General features: G+C 40.6%; 1 protein-coding gene across 3 annotated transcripts in view; it reads left to right on the top strand.

Moving 5' to 3' along the window:
* ORC1 (origin recognition complex subunit 1) overlaps positions 1-20,427 on the top strand; it is a 34,459-nt gene extending 14,032 nt beyond the window's left edge. For 2 of the 3 annotated variants that reach the window (XM_057744463.1, XM_057744455.1), the window contains exons 8-19: positions 5,439-5,808; positions 6,712-6,813; positions 7,424-7,619; positions 9,885-9,982; positions 10,579-10,680; positions 11,108-11,279; positions 12,012-12,119; positions 12,387-12,536; positions 13,216-13,335; positions 17,471-17,640; positions 18,178-18,265; positions 20,015-20,427. In XM_057744463.1, the coding sequence (XP_057600446.1) occupies positions 5,439-5,808; positions 6,712-6,813; positions 7,424-7,619; positions 9,885-9,982; positions 10,579-10,680; positions 11,108-11,279; positions 12,012-12,119; positions 12,387-12,536; positions 13,216-13,335; positions 17,471-17,640; positions 18,178-18,265; positions 20,015-20,209 (1,871 nt within the window). In that variant the 3' untranslated portion in view covers positions 20,210-20,427. The remainder of the gene's footprint in view (positions 1-5,438; positions 5,809-6,711; positions 6,814-7,423; positions 7,620-9,884; positions 9,983-10,578; positions 10,681-11,107; positions 11,280-12,011; positions 12,120-12,386; positions 12,537-13,215; positions 13,336-17,470; positions 17,641-18,177; positions 18,266-20,014) is intronic. The other variant, XM_057744473.1, reaches the window with a different exon arrangement.
* Positions 20,428-23,610: the final 3,183 nt, after the last annotated feature.

The following is a 23,610-nucleotide window of genomic DNA, read 5'->3' as shown; positions in this document are numbered from 1 at the left end:
GCTAAAGGAAAATGATAAAATATTAATTCATGCTACAGTATTGAGTTAGTACAGCAGTGGGCCAAGTGCTAATTGGACATATCTTGAAATATGTATACGTAAGATTTACCATTTTAGTCATTTTTAAGTGTACAGTTTAGTGGCACTGAGTACATTCGCATTGTTTTTGAACCATCTCCATCATCTTCCAAACAATCTCTCCAACTATTCAGCAATAATTTCCCGTTCCCTCATACCCCATCCTCTGGTAACTATCATTCTACTTTCTGTCTCTGAATTTGACTACTCTAGATTCTCTCATGTAAGTGGAATCATACAGTATTTATTCTTTTCTGACTGGTTTATTAAAGTTAGTATAATGTCCTCAAGGTTCATCATGTTGTAGCATGTGTCAAATTTTCCTTTTTTTAAAAATTGAGATATAATTGACATATAATATTGTATTTGTTTCACATATACAACATAATGATTTGATATTTGTATATATTGTGAAATGATTACCACAATAAGCTTAACTAATATCTGTCACCTTATGTGCAGCCACTATGGAAAACAGTATGGAGGTTCTTTAAAAAACTAAGAATAGAATTGGCATATGATCCAGCAATCCCACTCCTGTGTATATATCTGGAGAAAACTCTAATTTGAAAAGATACATGCACCCCAGCGTTCATAGCAGCACTATTTACAATAGCCAAGACGTGGAAGCAACCTAAATGTCAATTGACAGATGAATAGATAAAGAAGATATAATATATTTGTATATATGTATACAAAGGAATACTACTCAGCCATAAAAAAGAATGAAATAATGCCATTCGCAGAAACATGGATAGATCTAGAGATTATCATACTAAATGAAGTAAGTCAGAGAAAGACGACTACCGTATAATATCACTTATATGTGGAATCTAAAATATGACACAAATGAACTTATTTACAAAATGGAAACAGATTCACAGACATAGAAAACAAACCTATGGTTACCAAAGGGGAAAGGAGGTGGGAGATGGGGTAAATTAGGACTTTGAGATTAGCAGATACAAATTACTATATATAAAATAAACGACAAGGTTTTATTGTGTAGTGTAGGAAACTGTATTCAACATCTTGTAATAAATCATAATGGATGGTTTATTACATATAATAAATATATATATAGCCATAGAATATATATATAACGATATATACTTATATACATATCTGAATCACTTTGCTATACACCAGAAACTAACACAAAAATGTAAATCAACTATACTTCAAAAAAAAAGGGAGGGAACATCTGTCACAATATGTAGTTACAATTTTTTTCTTGTGGTGAGAACTTTTAAGATTTACGCTCTTAGCAACTTTCCAATATGCAGCACAGTGTTAATTGTAGTCACTATGCTGTACATTACATCCCTGTGACTTGTTTATTTTATATTTTATATTTTATAACTGCAAGTTTGTACCTTTTGGCTACCTTGTCCCATTTTGCCCACCTCAACACCTACCTCTGGCAATCACCAATCTGTTCTCTGTATCTGTGAGCTTGGTTTTTGTTTTTTAGTTTAGATTCCATATATAAGTGAAATCATGTGGTATTTGTCTCTCTCTGTCTGATTTATTTCACTTAGCATAATGCCCTCGAGGTCCATCCATGTCCCAAATAATAGGATTTCCTTTTTAATGATTGAATAATATTCCATTGTATATACATACCACTTTTTTTTAAAGTTTGTGTAAGATTGGCTTGATTTCTTTCTTTTTTTTAATATTTATTTATTTATTTGGCTTCATTGGGTCTTAGTTGTGGCATGTGGGATCGTCCTTGCAGCATGCAGGATCTTTAGTTGTGGCATGCAGGATCTTAGGTTGTGGCATGCAGGATCTTAGGTTGTGGCATGTGGGATCTTTAGTTGTGGCATGCTAACTCTTGGTTGTAACATGTGAGATCTAGTTCCCTGACCAGAGACTGAACCCAGGCCCCCTGCATTGGGAGCATGGAGTCTTAGCCATTGGACCAGCAGAGAAGTCCCACATACCACGTTTTCTTTATCCATTCATCCATTGATGGACACTTAGGTTGTTTCCATATCTATGCTATTGGAAATAATGCTGCAATAAACATACGGGTGCATTTGTCTTTTCAAGTTAGTGTTTTTGTTTTCTTCAGATAAATACCTAAAAGTGGAATTGCTGGATCATATGGTAGTTTTATTTTTAGTTTTTTGAGGCCCCTCCATACTGTTTTCCATAGTGGCTGTACCAATTTACATTCCCACCAATAGTGCAAAAGGGTTCCCTTTTCTCCATATCCTCACCAATACTTGTTATTTCTTGTCTTTTTGATGATAGCCATTCTGACAGGTGTGAGGTGATGTTTCATCTTGATTTGCATTTCTCAGATGATTAGTGATGTTGAGGACCTTTTCATGTACCTATTGACCATCTCTATATCTTTCCTGGAATAATGTCTATTTAGGTCCTCTGTCCATTTTTAAATCTCATTGTTTGTTTTTCTGCTATTGTATGAGTTCTTATTGTATTTTGGATATTAACCCCTTATCAGATATTTGATTTGCAAATATTTTCTCCCATTTAGTAGGTTGCCTTTTCATTTTGATCCTTGCTGTCCAGAGCTTTTTAGTTTGGTGTAGGCCTACTTGTTTGTTCCCACTTGTCCAGAGCTTTTTAGTTTGGTGTAGTCCCACTTGTTTTTGCTATTGGTGCCTTTGTTTTTGGAGTCAGATGCAAAAAATCATCATCAAGATCCATGTCAAGGAGCTTATTACCACCTATGTTTTCTTCCAGGAGTTTTGTGATTTCAAGCCTTGCATCCAAGTCTTTAATCCATTTTGAATTAATTTTTGTGTATGATGTAAGATAGTAGTCCAGTTTCATTTTATGCATGTGGCTGCCCGATTTTCCCAGCATCATTTAATAAAGAGTCTGTCCTGTCCATATTGTATGTTCTTGGCTCTTTTGTTGTAAATTAATTGGTCATATATATGTGAGTTTGTTTCTGGGCTTCCTATTTTGTTCCATTGATCTGTATGTCTGGTTTTTAATGCCAAAACCATACTGTTTGGATTACCATAGCTTTGTAATATAGTTTGAAATCAGGGATTGTGATGCCTCCAGCTTTGTTCTTTTTTCTCAAGATTGTGCCTTCATTTTGGGTATGTACCCAGAAGTGGAATTGCTGGGTCATATGGTAATCTATTTTTAATTTTTTGAGGAACCATCATACTCTTCCATAGCAGCTGCATCATTTTACATTCCTATCAATAACACACAAGAGTTCCATTTCCCCACATCGTCACCAACTATTTAGATCTTGTTATTATGTTGTTTTCTATTGTTATTTTCTGTGGTTTTGATTGTAGCTATGCTAATGGGTGTGACGTAGTATGTCATTGTTACATTTCCCTAATGATTAGTGATGTTAAGCCCTGTAATCAGCTAATTCTTCAAGAGCTCAGCTACTAAGGTGACATTGCTTTTAGATCCTTAATGGAAGAGCTAAGAAATATATATATTTGTTATAATATAGTGTTAAAACTCTTAAGTTCATACTGATACTTCTAATCTATATCATGGAGTTCTTCCCATCCTTCCCATATTGCATAATTCCAAATCAAAATTGATTTGCAGTTCTTTATGCCTTTAGAATATATTCCACTGAGGGAGGAACATTACTTTAAATTTTTTTCTTCTGCTATTGGTTATTTTATTGGTGATATACAGTTAGGTTCTTTCATTTATGTTTAATTTTAGGGATTTTCCTATCTTTGATTGATTTTTAAAACATGTGAAACATTAGCATAAAGAGTCAAAACTATTTAAGACAAGTGTACTCTGATAAGCCCCATTCCTTTCTTTACCCTCCCACCCTGTTTCTACCTCATCTTTTGTAGGTAATCAACTTTATTAGTTTCTGGTTTATTTTTCCTTTGATTTTTGCAAAAATCAACAGATAAATCTAAACACACTACAGACATATACACACAGTCATACACAAACATGCATATATTTTATTTCCCATTCTTTCTTACCCAGCAGGGTATTATACTGGATGTATTCTTTTCATCTTAAGTTTTTTCACTAATAATGTATCTGAAAGCTACTCCATGGCCATTCTGAGAGCTTATCCTCATCCTATTATGTGTCCTTAATTTTTTTGTTTGTGTGCCAAGTTCACTGAGTATAAGTTATTTATAAATGTTTAGGAGGTGAATATAAATGTATAAAGCATTTTGGAAAAGCAGAAGACTACTAAAGAAATAATTTGTAATATCACCATTTAGAAATAATTGCAGTATTTTTTTCACTGTTGATTTTGTAGGACCTTGAAAGTTAGGGTAAAAAATTTAAATGACACAGTTACATAATTAGATGAGGCAGATATGATGAAAATATTTTGGATTGTTTTTGACAGAAAGATGAGGAAATGAGGCATGAGGGAGACCAGGATTTGGGGACATTTTTACATTAATCTAGACATGAGTTATCCTCATAATTACCACACAGGTACTAGATGACTTCTTGCCTTGTCTGCAGCTATTCCATACACACCCTGTGCTATGACTAAAGTGAACTCCTCTGCCCAGTGCCTTCCTGCCTCATTGCCTTAGCTCACATCAATCTCATTTATTCTCTTCACTTATACCCCTCCTTCCCCTTTCAACTCTGTTGAAATTTTGCCTTTTTCCCAAGGTCTGTCTCAAAAGCCATTAGGTGCTTTAGGACAGTTTTTAAACTGCATGTTACAGACAGCTATGTGTGTCATCTGCCCTGTGAGACTAGAGTATCTTGTGGATGAGGACCAGGATTGAGTCTCATTCAACTTTTGTTTCCTTCTAGCACCTGGCACATACCTTTTAATAGCTCAGTTGATATCTATGAATGAATGTCCAGGTTCTTGGTGCCTTTGGTCACGGTGAGACAGGAGCAGATCCAAATGGGGTTCTGTGTATTCTTAGCACCCAGTTGATTCTGCCCCCCACCCTGAGACCCATCTTGTCTCCATTGGCAGATATAATCTGGGTTAAGAAAAATCTAAGACTTGGTGTTACTCAACAGAGCCATTGGTATATATTTTTTCAGATGTTGTTGAATGGGGCCTGAGAATGTGCAATATCACCCTGGTTGAGAACCGCTGTTCTGGTAGATGACTTCACAGAAAACCTGATCTGAACATTTATCTATAAAAGCTGACTTAATTGTTGACCTATGGTTCTAGCTAGCAAAATTACTCATAGAATTTAAGACAGAAACTAAAAATAATAAGAGCTCCTGGCCCAGGAAAAGAAAGCATAGAATAATTCAAAATATGGATAACTCATGTCTTTGTATCACTCAATGAATGAATTTATCTGTGAAGATATTCGGGGTGTGTATAGTGCTAGTTATAAAATTCACACATTGTCTATGGCAATTTCTCTTGAACTTAGATTCCCCTAGGACACCTAACACTAGGATTTCCCAGCAGACTTCGTGGGCCTCGCTGGGTTCTCCTGGAAGAACGAAACGAAAAGTGGCCTTCTCGGATATCACCTCACCTTCAAAGAGGTCTCAGCCTGATGGTCCTCAGAACTCATCTCCAGCTCTGAAAGCCCCAAAGAAAACTGGAGGGATTCAGCAGTCTTGTGCCAAGGATGACAAGAAGGCTTCACCTGATTGTTGCATGATCCTGAGAACTCGAGTCCCAGCTTCAAAAACGACGGAGACTAGTGAAGAAAAAACACTTACTCCTATTAGGGGGGGACAGAAATCCTCGGTGGTGCCTTCTGTGATTCTGAAACCAGAAAATATCAAAAACAGGTGACTGGGGATGATACCTTGCCTCCCACAGAACAAATCGAGATCCTTCATATGATATGAAATGTGTGGGTCACAGCCAGTAAATCTGCCTGTGTCACAGAATCACCAGCTTTTCCAAAATACAGATTTCTGAGCCTCTTCCTAGATGTAGCAAATCAATCTCTAAGTGTTGGGCCCAGGAATCTGCATTTTTGAGATGCTCTTTGGATGATTCTGATATACCCAGCTGTCCTTTGGGGATCACTGCTCCAGAAGATAATTTCCCAAACCTGAATTACTTCACAATCCTGGATTTCATTACTTGCTGTGGCTCTTTGCCACATTTTAACAGTGATTTTCTTAGTCAGTTTTTCTTTTTTTTTCTTTTAAACTGGAAACCGTTTTCAAATACATAAAGTACAAGAAGATAATGCATCTAGAACAAACTCTGCAGTTTGACATTGGACAATGTTTATAAATAATGGGCTGCACAGATAACGTGACAAGCCTGAAATTTCAATGTTTCCTGCTCAGAAACTCTAGAACCTGGCCTACCTAGTTTGCTTGATAAATGCTTTGTATTGAAAATATTGCTGCATTTCTGCTAATCTTGAGTGGACAGTATGTCCATGGATTTGTCAGAAATTAAAAAACGATAAGAAACTCTGCCTAGAATTAGTATATTCTGATCTCTAGTTGGGGAAGTGATGAGTCTGATTTAAATGAGAAGCTTTTGGCAAACTTTAATCTCTGGGTTTGAGTCAAACTTCAGTTACAAACTTTTTAGCAAACTGTGATTAGCTCCTTCCAAAGTAACTGCAGAAAGAATAGGAGCCAGTCAGGCCACCTGACTATCTTTTAGTCCCGCTACTGATCCCTGGCGCCCAAAACTGCTTTCCATAACCTTGCTGTGATATCTTGCAGGGAGGCCAAAGAATCAGTTCAGAATGAAACTACCTCTACTCCCCATCGTAACCGCAGGAAGAGTTCTCTCTTGACTTTGAATCGGATTAGGCAGCAGCTTAGGTAAGACTGCTCCTTGGCAGGCAGAAAAACTTCCTGCCATATGTGAAATCTATAATCCTATTTCCTAAATCCTCTTTTTATTTCTTGTTTGTTATTTGCTAACGCATTGAAATTCACCTTTACCTAGTATGTCTAGAATTATGGTGATTTCACATAAACGTCATAGCTTGAAAGGGACGAGAAACACTACCCTGGCCTTAGGTGGCTTCCAGGGTCCCATAATCATCACACCCAGCAAGACTGTTAGTGGGGTGCCTAAGGACATGAACTGTGATTCTAATAGACTTGAATTTGAATCTGGGCTTTGTCATTTACTATCTGTGTAACATTGGAAAGGATACTTAACCTTTCTAAGCCTTGGATTCCTCATCTGTAAAATGGAAATAATAATAAACAAGTCACAAAGTTGTTGAAGGGTTTAATGAAATAATATGACTAGAGCCCTTAGTAGAGCTTCTCAGTAGCAAGGGCCCAAGAAGTGGAGCACATCCGATCTTGCTTGATTGCAGGAGAGACCCTGCAATACCTCGAATCCACACTGATCTGTTAGGAGCCTCTTATGTAGACTTCAGACATTGAATATCAGAAAATAATGTGTCCTACCATTCAGGTTTTTAGGTAATGATAAAAGTGACCAAGAAGAGGAAGAGTTTCTGCCGGCAGCTGAGATTTCAGACTCTCACAGTGAGGAGGAAGAGACTTCCACACCCCCTCTTCCAAGAAGAACACCCAGCAGTGTGTCCAGAAATCTACGCTCTTCCATGAAGTCATCCTTACAGACCCCCTCCAAGACACCAAAGAAAATCGTAAGATTCTTTTAGGTTTATTTCCAGTGAAGCATCCTTCTCTTAATTAGAAACTGTGATGACCGAGTTCACACAACTAGTAACAGCTGGATTTTGAGCACAGGTCTGTCATACTCAAAGCTATGCGACTTGGAATATTCATGGAGGAAAGGTTTTTCTTTTTTTTTTTTAATTTTTACTGTATATTGGGGTATAGTTGATTTACAATGTTATGTTTCAGGTGTACAGCAAAGTGGTTCAGTTATATATATACATATATCCATTCTTTTTTCAGATTCTTTTCCCATATAGGTTATTACAGAATACTGAGTAGAGTTCCTTGTGTATTCATGGAAGAAAAGCTCTAACTGAACCCTAGGACTGAAAATAAACCCAGTAGACAGTGATTTTTGAGTCCAAGTTCCTTTCAAGATACAGAATTGAATGGCCAAGAGCCAAACTGCCTGAGGGAAGGACAAGAACTATCAGAACTGAATCCTTGTCTTTGCATTTCCCATGAAAGCTGGCAGAAGGCTTTGTGCATAGTCAGTGCTCAGTGGGTATTGAGTCCAGGGCTGCTGAGCTGTGTGGTTGGTTTTGTTGTGCCACTCAATACACTTGAGGAATAGTGAGCGCTACTAGGTGTTGGTAATGAATTGTGTAACAGAAAGATGGAAGAGATAAATGGATGTCTCTTTGCTTTCTGTGGAACTTTAGCAGAACATTGAAAGCTATTAAGAAAAGTGGGTCTTAAAAAGGGGGTCTTACTGTGTTCAAATATGTTTGAGAAATGTTTGGATTAAACAGTTAAATTGGTTTCATTATCACATGACTTCTGAAGGCCATTAACTTATTAATGTTACTGTGAGAGCATTAGTATATTAAGAAACTTTTTTTGTGGAGCATCTTGTTCTTTAGAACAATTTAGAAATGCCTAATTAGGAGACTTTCTAAAGCTGATCTCGATTTTTGCATATCAAGAAAAATGTGAATGGGCATGGGTTGAAGTCAAAGAAAGGCCTTTGGGGAAGAAAATCCAGTAGATCACCTTTGGACTCGAGGCAGTCTTATTATGGAACAACTCACCAGTGATCTGGTTTGATTGCATCTTCTGGGTGAGACCAGGGATTTAGGGTATGTGGGGGTCATAATAAAAAAGGTCAGAAGTCCACCTCTTTTTTTTTTTTTAAATACCTCCTCAGCAAGGTTTTGTTATTATTTTCCTGTTTTCTCCAGAGTTAATAGATGTAAAGTTATTAGGCAGGGTCTAAATGCTTTTCTGCTTTGGGGGAGAGGTACAGAGATTATCACTTTATAGCTTGGCTAGAAGCAGAGCTTGGGTAGGTGAAATGCCCCTGCAAAAGGGATTGCATTGTAGAAACACCATGATTACTACTGGGTAGCAGGCTTGCTCTAGTGAGCCATTAGCAAGGGAAAAAAAGAGAATTGTAAAATCGGTCTGTTGGCCTAAATTGAACAGCGACCCTGTGGTTTGGAGTGAAAGAATCTTGGGAAGTTTCTCCGAGTACTGTGTAGTGGATTGTGGAAGTTCTGAGCTAAAGGTTGACCATATTTTCAAAGAAGGCTAGAGGAAGATCTTTTTTCTTTTTCTTTTTTAAAGATGCTTTTTTATTTTAATCAGTGAATGCAACTCACAGGGGCGGAATAGAGGAGGATCTTATGAATCAAACCCAGTTTATGCCTGCTACTGTACCCTATATTTGGGCAGAGTATTTAGGATTTTTTAATAATTTGCCTTTCTTGCAAGTAGTATTTTACTCTGAAAAAAGTATTTAATCCATACTTTTATTCATTCTTTCCTCAGGCTAACGTTGTTTTCAAATCCTAATACTATATGTAAATTAGGAATAAGAAATTGTGTTTGGATTATGAACAAAGTTTATGTGTAATGTGAGGAGAGAAAGGGAGAATCTTGGTACTTTATACAGGAAGGAACTAAGAATTCACTCTTACTTTTATCAGATCATTATGAATCAGTTTTGCTAATATGTCCTGAATGGAGTTTTGCTTTGTTTTTCCCTTCTGAAATATGTGTTCTCTCTCTCTCTCTTTCTTTTTTTAATTTTTATTTTATTTTGGAGAATAGATGATTGATAACATTGTGTTAGTTTCAGCTGTACAGCAAAGTGATTCAGTTATACACATACATATATCCATTCTTTTTCAGATTCTTTTACCATATAGGTTATTACAGAATATTGGGTAGAGTTCCCTTTGCTATATAGTAGGTCCTTGCTGATTATATGTTCTCTCTTTCGAATACAGCCCGAGCCCAGAACACCACGTCATGCCACTCCCCAGATCCGCAGCCGAAACCTGGCTGCCCAGGAGCCCGCCAACGTGCTGGAGGAGGCCCGGCTGAGGTGACGCCACTCGGGGGGGACCCCTTTCAGATAGGCAGAAGTGGGCCTCCACTTTCATTCACATAAACTGGGAGTACTTTATAGTCACTGGCGTACATAATAAAGGTAGAAAGTAAAATGAACGTGTGTGTTTAGAAAGAAGAAACCTCTCAAGCAGTGTCTGGGTGAGCTACTGGGGACAGGCTCTGGGAGGAGTCTGGAGTCCACTGCCACTGCTTTCTTAGGATTGAAAGGTGATTAGTCAGGACAATAGTTCTCAGTTTGGTACCCTTTAGAACTATATGGGGACTTTTTCAAAATACTTAAGCCTAGATCCTGCCAGAAATCAGTTGAATCAGAATCTCATGTGGGATGAGCCACCCATGGGATTTGGGGAAAGCTCGCCAGGTGATATGTACTCTTGGTTAGAACCTCTGAGTTGGGTGATTTGTCTGGGTGGAGGAAGGCCAAATGAAGAGGTTTGAGAATGAAGGCATTCCCTTGGATGCGTGATTAAGGTTTCAAATAGAAACTATAGATAAGTCTTTTCTGTTTGTTGAGTAGATAGTAAAATGCTTCTAACATCCTCCTTTTCCCTCATTTACCATGAACTGTAGGCTGCATGTTTCTGCTGTACCTGACTTTCTTCCCTGTCGGGAACAGGAATTCCAAGACATCTACAACTTTGTGGAGAGCAAACTCCTTGACCATACTGGAGGGTGAGTCATGTTGAAGGAGGCAGGATGGTCAGGGCAGAAGGCCCTTGCTAGTGTACCACCTCAGGTGCTGTAGTTCAACCAAGTGGTCTTTCCCTAGAATCAAGAGAATGGGCAAGGTCATTGCTGAAGCCTAAAACTTCTGAAGCAGCTTTTGTAGTCAAAGTAATTCTATAGAAATTCTCTTACAAAGAAAATGACACTGGCCTTTTTTGAGTGGGCACTTTGCATACAGCATTTCTTATAGAATGAATGATTCCATATAAACAGGTCCTGCTCTGATCAGCTTCCAAGGATGGTCCTTACTGCGCCCACCTCCACATTTCAGGGGCTTCTGTCCTTCCTTCAGCGCACACTCTCACACTCAGAACCGATGGCAGTGTGAGGCAGCTGCACAGACCTAGCCTGGGGTCTTCTCTTTTTGCTCCAGGTGCATGTACATCTCCGGGGTCCCTGGGACAGGGAAGACTGCCACCGTGCACGAGGTGATACACTGCCTGCAGCAGGCAGCCCAAGCAAATGATGTTCCTCCCTTTCAATACATTGAGGTCAATGGCATGAAGCTGACAGAGCCCCACCAAGTCTATGTGCAAATCTTGCAGGTAAGCAAAGCTGATTGGACTTTTTTTTGGTTTGTTTGGTGGTTTTTTGGTTTTTCTTTTTAGTTTGTTTTTTGGCCACGCGGCTTGCAGGATCCTAGTTTCCCAACCAGGGATCAAACTCAGGCCCTCGGCAGTGAAAGTGCAGAGGCCCAGGCACTGGACTGCCCAGGGAATTCCCCTGTTTGGGCTTTTGAAAAATACAGTTTCTGGGTGGCACATGAAAAAGGAGAGGTATACTTAATTTTGTGCATAATACATGTTTACAACTTGCCAAGCATTATCCTTTGTGTAGCAGTAGCAAGGGCAAAGAAGGCATACTTCCTACCCTCAAGGATCTTGAAGTCTAGGAGCTGGATAGGAATTTCTGGAAGCTAGTACTTAGCAACACGGTGAAATCGCTTGTACACAGCAGGCACTGTGGCAAACTGGAAAAGGGAGTTTGAATCTCACTTTCTCATTTTTTAGCTATTATCGTGGAACAAGTAATGTCCAGGTAGAGCATCCTGCAGTAAGGATTTTGGAGGGGCTTCTGGGACCAGCCTGTGGCTTATTTGCATTTCAAATAGGATCTATTGTCTCCTTGCCTTTTCTTCTCCTTCCAGTGGAAGGCAGAGGGTAGGATACTGAAGTCCTCAGGCTAAATAGCTTCCTCTATATGCAGATTTAACTTTAAATCCAGGGGAGTAAAATCCTTACTGTTTACCACAGCTGTTTTCTTAACCCCCAATGCAGAAGCTGACAGGTCAAAGGGCAACAGCTCACCATGCGGCAGAACTGCTAGCTAAGCGATTTCGCAAGCAAGGGTCCTCTCAGGAAACCACTGTGCTGCTTGTGGATGAGGTAGGAGAGGACTGGAGAAGAAGTGGCATGGCTCTTGACTGCAGTGTTCTGGGAGCAAATACCAGGTGGGAGGAATGTCCTGGCGCCCTTCTTCCTTCACTTGGTCCCATTCTCTGGTGGTGAGAGGCATATGTCCACTGATGTCCTTGCCACTTTGGTGGTGTGACCTGAGAGCACATGCAGCTAAAGCAGTGGTAACAGGCTTCACTCCAGGGCCCCGGCTCGGTCTCTGTGGTTGACCCTACGTCTCTCTCCATTTCCTGGCAGCTTGACCTTCTGTGGACTCAGAGACAAGACGTAATGTACAGTCTTTTTGACTGGCCCACTCACAAGGAGGCCCAGCTTGTGGTCCTGACCATCGCCAACACCATGGACTTGCCGGAGCGCATCATGATGAACCGCGTGTCCAGCCGACTGGTAGGGCCATTCTCAAGCTGTTTTTACAGACCCATAAGTTGGGCCAAGGAGTTCTGCAAAAATGAATACGTTGGAATCTAAAATAAATAGGCAAAGTAAGAAATGTGATTTCTGAAATAATTATAATTTCTCAGTTGGAATTAAACAGGTCACCATTATATGGCTTTCTGCACATATATCCTCTTGATGTTCTGCTACCTTTGCACTCTTAAACTGCACAGAGCCCTAAAGGTTTAATTATTTAAAAAAATATTTAAGTGCCTGCCCTTGTCAGGCAGTGTTAGATGCACGGAGTCTGGCCATGAACAGGGCAGACGTGGTCTCTGCCCTCGTGGACCTTGTGGTTCAGCAGAGTGAAGCCGGGAGCCGAGCCTGCGCACGTTATAGAGCCGAAGATCCTCCCACCCACTAGTGAGAACACCTCTGCCCGGATCTACTTGTAAATGATTCCGGTAGCTAAAAGGTTCTTTTAAACTAAATGAAAAAATAGTTGAGAACTACTGCCCTACAGGATCCTACAGGCCATTATCAGTATAGAAAGGAGCTGGAAGCAGTGATAGGCCTGGGATGAAACGTGTAAGTTGTTACATGGGACTTGGAAATCAGGTTTGGGGCTTTCTGCCAGCACTCTCAGAGTGGGAAATCCCTGAACTTGTTCTCTGTTGTCTTGACTCCCTAGGGTCTAACCAGGATGTCCTTCCAGCCCTATACTCACAGCCAGCTGCAACAGATCCTAGTGTCCCGACTCACACATTTAAAGGCCTTTGAGGATGATGCCATCCAGTTGGTAGCCAGGAAGGTAAGTTGCCTTCAGGGAGCTCCTAGCTACACTGACAGTCTTTGCCGAGTACCTGACCATGTAAGGCCCTATGCTGGGTGCTCTGGAGATGAGGAAAAAATTAGGATGTCCTGTAAAAACAAATACCAAAAAATAGGAACAAAATTCTGAAATATTCCTTAACCGTCTTATTGTATAATTAATTAGAAGGCTCTGAGCGTGGTGGGCTTATAATACAAATGAAGATTACTTGATTCAGGGAGCTTTGTATAATCAAAAGGGCAACATAGGCAGTGAGGTAGACAAACCTGGTTTGAATTCTGGCTCTAACACTTTAATAAGCATGTGGCAGGTTATAGAAAAGTTACTTAAAAACTTGCTGGGCTTCAGTTTTCTTCTCTGAAAAACGGGAATAATAATAGCTACCTCGTAGGGTCATTGTGAGAATTCAATGAGACCGTGTCTGTAATGTGCCTAGCAGAGTGCATCCGTAGTAGGTATGGAGCGTGGGATGCCTCCCCCTTCCAGGCTCACTGGGAGAATGCCAAATGAGATTCCACTAAGACTTCTCTGAGGCTGCTGAGATACAGAGCAGGTTAAATATCCACCTTGAGCTGAATGAAAGAAACCACACATCCATAATATTTCAACACTTAAAACTATTATAAACAAATTTCTAGTTTCTTATTGGAAACGATGTGAACTCTGAATGCCTATAGCAGCAACACACGTCTGTAACACCTGCTTAAAGCTGAGGACTATATTGAGTATTAGGGTCAGAGGTGAGCCATTTATGGTGTTTATCTCCAAGCTTTGCTTTCTAGGAGGGAGATCCTTAAACTTACTAAAGCTGGGTACTATATTGAGTATTAGGGTCAGAGGTGAGCCATTTACGGTGTTTATCTCCAAGCTTTGCTCTCTAGGAGGGAGATCCTTAAACTTACTACTGTTGAGTAGAGTTTTTCCACCTCTGCAATCATGCAATTTCTAAAAGTTCTTTTTTTCCTCCTAATGGTCCTTTTATATACCATGCTATTTATTTGAGGTTGTTTTCTCCCTTTTCCTCTAACATGCTTTGTCTGTTGGTTTTGGTCTCCATCTTGCATTATTAGACATTCCTCAACTGTCTTTGTGGTCCACTGAGGTCTAAGGCTGGAGGTTACAGTGCTGATTGGGAGCTCTGAGTATATGAGTGGGGCTTGTTCACTGAGAGCTTCACTGTGCAGTAATCTGATAGGGCCAATTTCAGTATTTTCAGTTCTTTCCCATATTTTCTAGGATAGTCAGAGTAGGCTTCCCTTGTCCTGCCTGGAGGGCAGTGTTCTAGGATCAGGGGAGGTGGGCTGGAGTCAGGGAGGGTGGAAGTCTTCAAATTCAGCCTGCAAACGGTAACCATCTATATTTAGTACGGGACATCCCCTCCTCTGCAACAATACCTAGTGTTACTGGTCCAGAGACTTTGTTTATCCTTGCTTGAGAATAAGTTTCTGGTCTCCTGCCATGGTATAAGAGGGATAATCTCTGGGGCAAAGTTTTATGGAAACAGTACAAACTATCAAGGCACAAAATTTTCTCACAGAGCCCTAAACCCTCTCTCAGTGGCCTTAATGTTCACCCAACAGCATGAAATGGGGGAGAGTCTAAGGCAAGGGTCAGCAAACTTTTTCTGTGAAGGGCCAGTAGTAAATGTTTTAGGCTTTGTGGGCCATAATGGTCTGTTACCACTATTCAACTCTACCTTTGCATTGTGAAAGCAGCCATGTAGTATTAGAATACGTAAACAAATGCACATAGCTGTGTTCCAATAAACTTTATTTACAGAAACATGTGGCAGGCCATCGTTTGCTGACTTCTATTCTAGAGCATCAGCATCAGTTTCTTAACTTTCAACCAGTCCACCTCATTTTAGCCAAACTTCCCCCCTTTATCTCCAGTTCCAGTACCACTCACTCCTGAGCATTTTGAAACTCTTTAGGGTAACTTAGGTTTGTTCTTGGATTCCGCACTGCTGGCTTAGGAATGGGCTTTCTGCAGTCTGCTCAGTCACCCGCCTCCCTGCCACCTCTTTCCAGCTTTCAGAATTATATTGTTTACTGCTCTCCCGTTGCCTCCTTTTCTTATTTAGGGTTCTTGGTCTTTAAATAAGGTTGCAGAAGACTTCACATTTGGCTGCTCTTTTTACCCAGAACGCTTGCCTGTAATTTCAAGCCTCTCTTTTCTTTCTTTTCTTTTTTTTTTAAGATTTATTTATTTATTTTTGGCTGCGTGTGGTCTTCGTTGCTGCGCAAGGGCTTTCTCTAGTTGTGGCGCGTGGGGGGCTACTCTGCTGCAGTGTGTCGTCTTTTCATCGTGGTGGCTTCTCTTATTGTGGAGCACGGGCTATAGGCACGCAGGCTTCAGTAGTTGAGGTGCGTGGGCTCCGTCGTTGTGACATACAGGCCCTAGGGAGCACAGGCGTCAGCAGTTGTGGCTCACGAGCTCTAGAGCGCAGGCTCAGGAGTTGCGGCACACAGACTTAGTGGCTCCGCGGTATGTGGGATCTTCCTGGACAAGGGATCGCACGCGTGTCCCTTGCATTGGCAGGCAGGTTCTTCACCACTGTGCCACCAGGGAAATCCCTGAACATACAAGATTAGAGGGAGGGACTAATGTACACTGGTGCTCGTTTCTGTCTTGGGTTACTGGAAAAGTGATTTTTGTTTTGAATGTCTTATATTTGAATTCTGAAAACAGAAATAGACACAAAACATTTAAAAATTCCTATAATCCCATCTGTCATACTTAGTGAAGTAAGTCAGAAAGAGAAAAACAAATATCATATATTAACGCCTATGTGTGGACTCCAGAAAAATGGTACAGGTGAACCTTTTTACAGGGCAGGAATAGAGACACAGACATAGAGAAAAGATGTGTGGACACCATGGGGGGACATTGGGAGTGGGATGAATTGGGAGATTGGGATTGACATGTGTACACTACCACGTGTAAAACAGATAGCTAGTGGGAAACTGCTGTATAGCGCAAGGATCTCAGCTTGGTGCTCTAGATGGGTGTGATGGAGGGAAGGTGTGGGAGGGAGGTCTGAAAGGGAGGGGATATATGTATACATACAGCTGATTCACTTCATTGTACAGCAGAAACTAACACAACATTGTAAAGCAACTATACCCCAATATAAAAAAAAAAAAGGAAAAACAAACAAAAACTCCCAAAAAAACAAAAGAAACCTCCTATAATCCCACTTCCCAGAAATGACTCCTTTTAATGTCTTAGTTTGGTGTGTGTGTGTGTGCGCGCACGCGTGCGCGCGTGCCTGCACGTGCCTGCACAATTTGCTTTTTGAAACTTAATGCTGTATAAATTTTGGAAGAAAATAGTTATTTTGGGATGCCATCAGGCAGGATGTCATCGCCTGCGATGGTTGTCAGTCGAATAATGGGGTTGCTGGCAAGCACTGGGAATATAGAAACAGAGATCCTTACAGGCAAGGAAAGATCTATATCATCTTGAAAGAGAGTATAGGATTCCCCATGAAAGGAGTCCAGGAGCCCCTCAGCCTCTGTGCACACGGAAAGGAGGACACAAAAGCAGAGCCCTTGGCATGGGGGTTGGTCTGATTCATTTAAACACAGATTCCTCTGGGTCTTCCAGCTTTATGGCTTCCTTCCCTCTTGATTCTGGTTCATTTAGCCATTGACTAGGTGGATTCCAAAATTCACCACATGCTTTTAGGGAGGCTTAGGCTGTGGTTTTATCTCCAAAATAGGCTCCACCTCAGCCTCTTGGCTTTTAATCTTCGTGCAAGGAACAGGACCCTTGTGTTTCCAGATGGTTCAATAATGATCTTAGGCCAAGGGTCTCTTCTTTTAGATTTCTTCATTTCTCTAATATTAAATAAAACTGAGAACATCTGTCTTTTCCATTCTGGAATTATCGGTAAAGCCAAGACAAAGGTGTGAACTTGGGGAAGAGTCCCAGACACAGTATAATAATTTATATCTGGGCTCCCACCAGGTTCCCAGCCAGGGCTAAGTACCTAATTTCAGGCTCAAATCCATTCCCAGCCTTGCCCTTCCATTTTAGCTGAACACCGAATCAGTTCTGTTGGGTTTAGATGGCAAGGGGATCTCAAGGAGTAAAATGTTCCCTCTTGTAGGTAGCAGCCCTCTCTGGAGATGCACGACGCTGCCTGGACATTTGTAGGCGTGCCACAGAGATTTGTGAGTTCTCCTGCCAGAAGCCTGACTCCCCAGGCCTGGTCACTACAGCCCACTTACTGGAAGCAGTAGATGAGATGTTTTCATCGTCATACATCACTGCCATCAAGTAAGACGCTTCTGCCTCCTGCCCCTGAATTTCCCTTGGAAGACCACTGGAGAAGGCCATGGAAGCATGTTTCCCTTTCAGAGCTCTTACTCATTCAACCTGCATTTACTGACAGTGCTGCCCTTTTTCTTAAGAGGCATAGTCTAGTTAGAGAGACAGAAATGTAATCCTGGTATAATAGAAGAATAACTACCATGTATTGACTTACACTGTAGGTGTTTATGAAGTAAAGTGCTGTGGAAACAAGAAGGAAGTAGCTACTTGTCTCACTTTGAGTGTTATACTCAGCCATGAAATGGGGGTTTTGGTACATGTCCAGATAGAGCTGTTGTGTTCCCACACTTCCAAAGTGGTATTTTTCATATCATTTTGAGAATTCAAGGGGAAGGGGAGTCCTTGCCAAATAATATAGGAATATAGGAGGAAGTAGTCCCAAGTTATTTTCTCTTCTCTAAAGACACAGAGGAGCTTTATTTGGCTTTCCTCTGAGTTGGTGGTACAGCTACTTATGAGAATTCACATCTCATTTTCTTTAAGAAATTCCTCCGTTCTGGAACAGAGCTTCCTGAGAGCCATCCTTGCAGAGTTCCGTCGATCAGGACTGGAGGAAGCAACATTTCAACAGGTGATTGATCTACTTTTTAAAAAATCCTATATTTTGGTCAGGTGCCTTTAAAATATGTGGAAATTTTAACCACCGTGTAATAGTCTGTCTCTATTTTGTGCCAACCTAATTATGCTAAAGAATATCAAACCAGCAACCAGCACCTGTTTTTAATGTGATTTTTTTATTGAGTTGCATGAGAAAAGACCTTTAGCAAATGGTTTCTGCATATTAGATTGAAGCATTACTATGTGCCAGATACTATTCTGAGAGTGGGAGATTCAGAGGTAAACAGGACAAAAGTTACTGCCCTGATACAGCTTATGATGTAGTGGGGGGCAAGGCTTTCACAACAAGCCTCGTTTAAAAACAAATCACAGGGACTTCCCTGGTCGTGCAGTGGTTAAGACTCCATGCTCCCAATGCAGGGGCCCCAGGTTCAAGCCCTGGTCAGGGAATGAGATCCCACATGCATGCTGCAACTAAGAGTTCACATGCTGCAACTAAGGAGCCTGCCTGCCACAACTAAGACCTGGCACAACCAAATAAATAAATAAATACAGACAAATCACAAAGGTCAATCCAAACACTCTGAGTATAATTTAAATTATATCAAATGGGCTTCCCTGGTAGCATAGTGGTTAAGAACCCACCTGCCAATGCAGGGGACACAGGTTCCATCCCTGGCCCAGGAAGATCCCACATGCCACAGAGGAGCTAAGCCCATGTGTCACAACTGCTGAGCCTGTGCTCTCAAGCCTGTGAGTCACAACTACTGAGTCTGGAACTACTGAAGCCTGTTCTTCTAGAGCTGGATCTCCCCAACAAGAAAAGACACCACACTGAGAAGCCTGTGTACCACAGTGAAGAGTGGCCCCTGCTCGCCGCAACTAGAGAAAGCCTGCATGCAGTAACTAAGACCCAATAGAGCCAATAAATAAATAAATTTATATTAAAAAATAAATTATATCAAGTAAAAGGAATCATTAGGGCTTGTGCCTTACTGGTTTATTTAAAACTGGTGTCCATAGGTACTGGGCTGCCTTCGAAGATGAATTATTAAAGGTGTTTTGAGTATATACCTGGGAGTTTGTATGCGTGTGTGTATGAGTATGTTTTAGACAAATAGGTCAGGAAAACATTTTCCTTCTGTCTACTTATTTCCTTTTAGCTTTCCTTCTTTAAATTCTTTTTTAAACATTTAGTTGCTAGTTGTATTTTACCCGTTATTGTTTTCCTAAAGCCTGAGACAGCTCTTTTGCAGAGAATGACCAGTATTCTCTCTGGACCTTTGTACTTTCCCAAGGGTCATGCCTTGGCACCTGCTAACTGTTTCTGCCAAGGAAAATGCCCTTATAGCAAAATTTGACTTATGACAATTTGAATTATGACAATCTCAATAGGAATGCCCAGCCCCTGGAGATGAGGACTGTTTGTATAACTGTGACAGTTACTAGGAATATTATATCTATTAACTCATGAGGGGTATTGTAGTATATTTAATAGATAAAACTGAAGCTCAAAAAGTGAAATAACTGGCCTGGGTTGCTTATTTAGGTAATTGGTAGAACCAAGGTTCAGACCTACTGTTGTCCGATTCCAAGGCCAGTACTACATTCTGCCCCTGTTTGTGCTCCAGTGGGTACCCCTTGATACTGAGTACCCTGGAAAAGAAGTGTCTCATTTTCCCAAATGAAGAAATAAATGATCAGATACAGACCCAGGACTACCCTTCTGGCAGCTGACCTCAGGTTTGATTTTTGTTTCTAGGTATACAGTCAACACGTGGCACTGTGCAGGATGGAGGGACTCCCATACCCCACCATGTCAGAGACCATGGCGGTCTGCTTTCACCTGGGCTCCTGCCGCCTCCTCCTTGTAGAGCCCAGCAGGAATGACCTGCTTCTTCGTGTGCGGCTCAATGTCAGCCAAGATGATGTTCTATATGCGCTGAAAGAAGAGTGAAGAAGGGCTTCACAATGAAGGCCTATGATCTGCTGTTTTTAAAGAGCCCTATTTCCTTTTTCTAAGCACATGGAATCATTGTGGCAAAGCATACTGAACAGAAATGGCTGTTGTGTATTTTGGAATTTTCCATTCAATCATTTGCTTTTTCCAGAGTGTTTGGGAAGCTTTATATCATTGCAAACATCAAATTAAAAAACCAAACCAAACCTTCTACAATAGGCCTTCTCTCTGGCTTTTATTTCTGTTAGTAGCCCTGCCATTTATTTAATAGTAACATACCATGTATATAAATACATGCACACAATTACTGTATCTGTATAAAATAGTTCCTGGAGAGTGAGTAAGAAATTAGTTATATTGGTTGCCTCTGGGAAAGAACTGAATAGCTACCTCCAGGGTTAGAGGAAGACTTTCACTGTATGTCATTATATATCTATTAACTTTTGAACAATGTGAGTGTAACATACTTAGTATATAAAAAAGAACCTGTGGAAATAATATCAGTAATAAATAGCAACAAATAGCTAGAAGATGAATTTTTAAAAAGGCACTGTTTATCTTAAAAACAAATCTTTAAATAAAAAATACTTGGCACAGAGAATATAAGGTACCTAGGAATAAATCTAATAAAGAAATGTAATTAATCTCTAAATATAAATCAATTCCAATTAAAATCTTGGTAGGGTTTTTTTTGTATAACTTTGCAAGTTAATTCTCATAAACCAACAATGGAACAAACTGACATCTAAAACCTCATGTCAGGTACTGAGAAAAACACATCATCCACGTCATATCCCTGCCAGAAAGGATTGCCCCGAATCTACTGATGAGGAAAATTATCAGGTAAATCAAAATTGAGGGAAAAATATTCACAAAGCAGTAGTTCCTCTTCAAAAATATTCACATCACAAAAGAAGAAAAAAATGGAGAAACTATTCTAAACTAACTAAATAGCTAAGTAGACTATAAGAAACTTGGTTGGGTCATGGATTTAAGAGATACAAACAGTTGTAAGCATTATTATGGACTATTTTCATATTCGGTAATAGGATTATGTAAATGTTAGATTTTGTGAGTGTGATAAATTGTGGTTGTGTAGGAGAATGTCTGTTCTAGAGACTCAAGACATTTATGAGTGAGATAACATCTGCAACTAAATAGCTCAGAAAAAAATACATAGATACACATATTTATAACTGCATGTAAGGATCAGTATCAGAATATTTTAAAGAATTATGCAATAAGAAAAAGGGAAAACGGGTAAATAAGGCATCTACAGAATAAGAAATATGAATGGCCAACAAAATGGAAACACAGTGAAAGGTGTGCAAGTCAAAACACTTTCACATCTATTAAAAAATCTTTCCATGGTGATATGGAACAACTGGAACCCAAATGTCCCATTGATGGTAAGTTTAAACTAGAACAACTTCATTGGAGATAATTTGGTAATATTTAGTCTATACAACCATATGAGCCAGCAGTTCCACTGCTAGGAATATACCCTAGAGAAACATGTATACACCAGGAATTACATACAAGAATATTATAGCACTGTAGTGGCAAGCCATTGGAAAAGTGAATTATTTTCATACTATGCGATAACACAGAGAAATGAAAAAGTAATTATCAATGGATGAAGCGTTAAAAACAAGGTGGAGTAAGAAAAGGAGTTGAAGAATATTTGCAGTGATAACAATGATACACTGTTTAAGGCTTGCAAAAAAAAAAATACTGTGGATTGCTTAAGGATATACACATACAGAGCAGAAATAGAAATGCTCAGGAATAACAAACACCAAATTCGGGAGAGTGGATATCTCTTTGGGAAAGGGTTGCAATGTGAGAGGTGAACAGGTGACTCCAACTGTATTGTACTGGTTTTGCTTCAACTTGTCGTAAGTGCCCATGTATTTGTTAATTCACACAAGAAATAGCAACTATTTATTTATTGCCTACTATGTACCATGCACTGCTCTAGACACTGGAGATAAAGAACAAACAAAAATGTCTGCCTTTATGGAGTTTGCATTCTAGCAAATGTGAAATAGTGTATTTTTGTATATCAAATATTTCATTATAAAATCTAAAATTTAATAAGAAGAAATGGGAGGGCTTCCTAGGTGGTGCAGTGGTTAAGAATCTGCCTGCCAATGCAGGGAATATGGTTTCGAGCCCTGCTCTGGGAAGATTCCACATGCCATGGAGCAACAAAGCCCGTGAGGCACAACTATTGAGCCCGTGCCCTAGAGCCCGCGAGCCACAACTGTTGAGCCCATGTCCTGCAACTATTGAAGCCCACGCGCCTAGAGCCCCTGCTCCACAAGATAAGCCACTACAATGAGCCCTCCCACCACAATGAAGAGTAGCCCCCCGCTTGCAGCAACTAGAGATGACCCATATGCAGTAACGAAGACCCAATGCAGCCAATAAATAAATTTATTAAAAAAAAAAAAAGAAATGGGAGTGAAACTTCCATTTTTATTTATTTTCAACATTTTGGTTTTTTTGGCCGCGCCACAGTGTGGCTTGCGGGATCTTAGTTCCCCAACCAAGGATTGAACCGTGAGCCCCAGCAGTAGGAGCGCAAGGTTCTAACCTTTGGACCACCAGGGGGTTCCCCTAAGTTCCATTTTAAAAATAATAAAGACGGGCTCTTCGGGAAATCATAAAAAACCAATAAGGAGGTGGAAAAGCTCTTTGTCCAAGGAAACTGGAAGATAACTTAAAAGTTTAGGAAATAGGCAGGAGGAAGTGATTTGCAAGTCTTTAGATGGAAATCGCCCCCCCCCCCGCATTGCATTGCATTGCATTGCATTGCATTGCATTGCATTGCATTGCATTGCATTGCACTGCATTGCCCTGCAGGGTAGGGGAGTAAGACCTTAGTGTTATACTGTCTGAAGTGACTTTATAAAGAGGTGCAATGAGCACTGCCTTTCAAATCTTAAGTATTCAACCCGCCTTCTGATCGGAAAAGATGCTGAATGCTTAGGAAGAATATGGTGAGCCTCATTTCCCTTTCTCTAGAGACTGAGTTATACGCGGCACAGAAGAAGATGGTAAGCAGGGAAACCGCTCCTCTAGGGCGGAGCCTGCACCATCCTCACCTCCAAGCCGAGAAGGGCGGGACGAGGACTCGAGGCTAGATACGCGAGCTTGCGCCCGGGCAGCTTCGGAGTGGGAGTGAGGGAGGAAGCTTGGAAGGGAAACTGTATTGCTAAACGGACAAGGACAGGGGGCGCACCTGCTGCGTAAGCTGCTGGACAACCCGGAACCGCCCAGAAACCCTCCCAGAGAGCTTCGCGCTACCTGCTCGAAGGCGCCTGCGCGCTGAGAAGCCCACCCTTGGAGTCACCTGTTGGAGCGGCACGCCCGTTTCGCCTTGCGCATGCGTA

This window comes from Hippopotamus amphibius, chromosome 1 (genome assembly GCF_030028045.1).
Source record: "Hippopotamus amphibius kiboko isolate mHipAmp2 chromosome 1, mHipAmp2.hap2, whole genome shotgun sequence".
In the NCBI taxonomy this organism is placed as follows: domain Eukaryota; kingdom Metazoa; phylum Chordata; class Mammalia; order Artiodactyla; family Hippopotamidae; genus Hippopotamus; species Hippopotamus amphibius.
The sequence above is the reverse complement of the archived record's forward strand: the minus strand, read 5'-3'. Positions and strand labels throughout refer to the sequence as shown.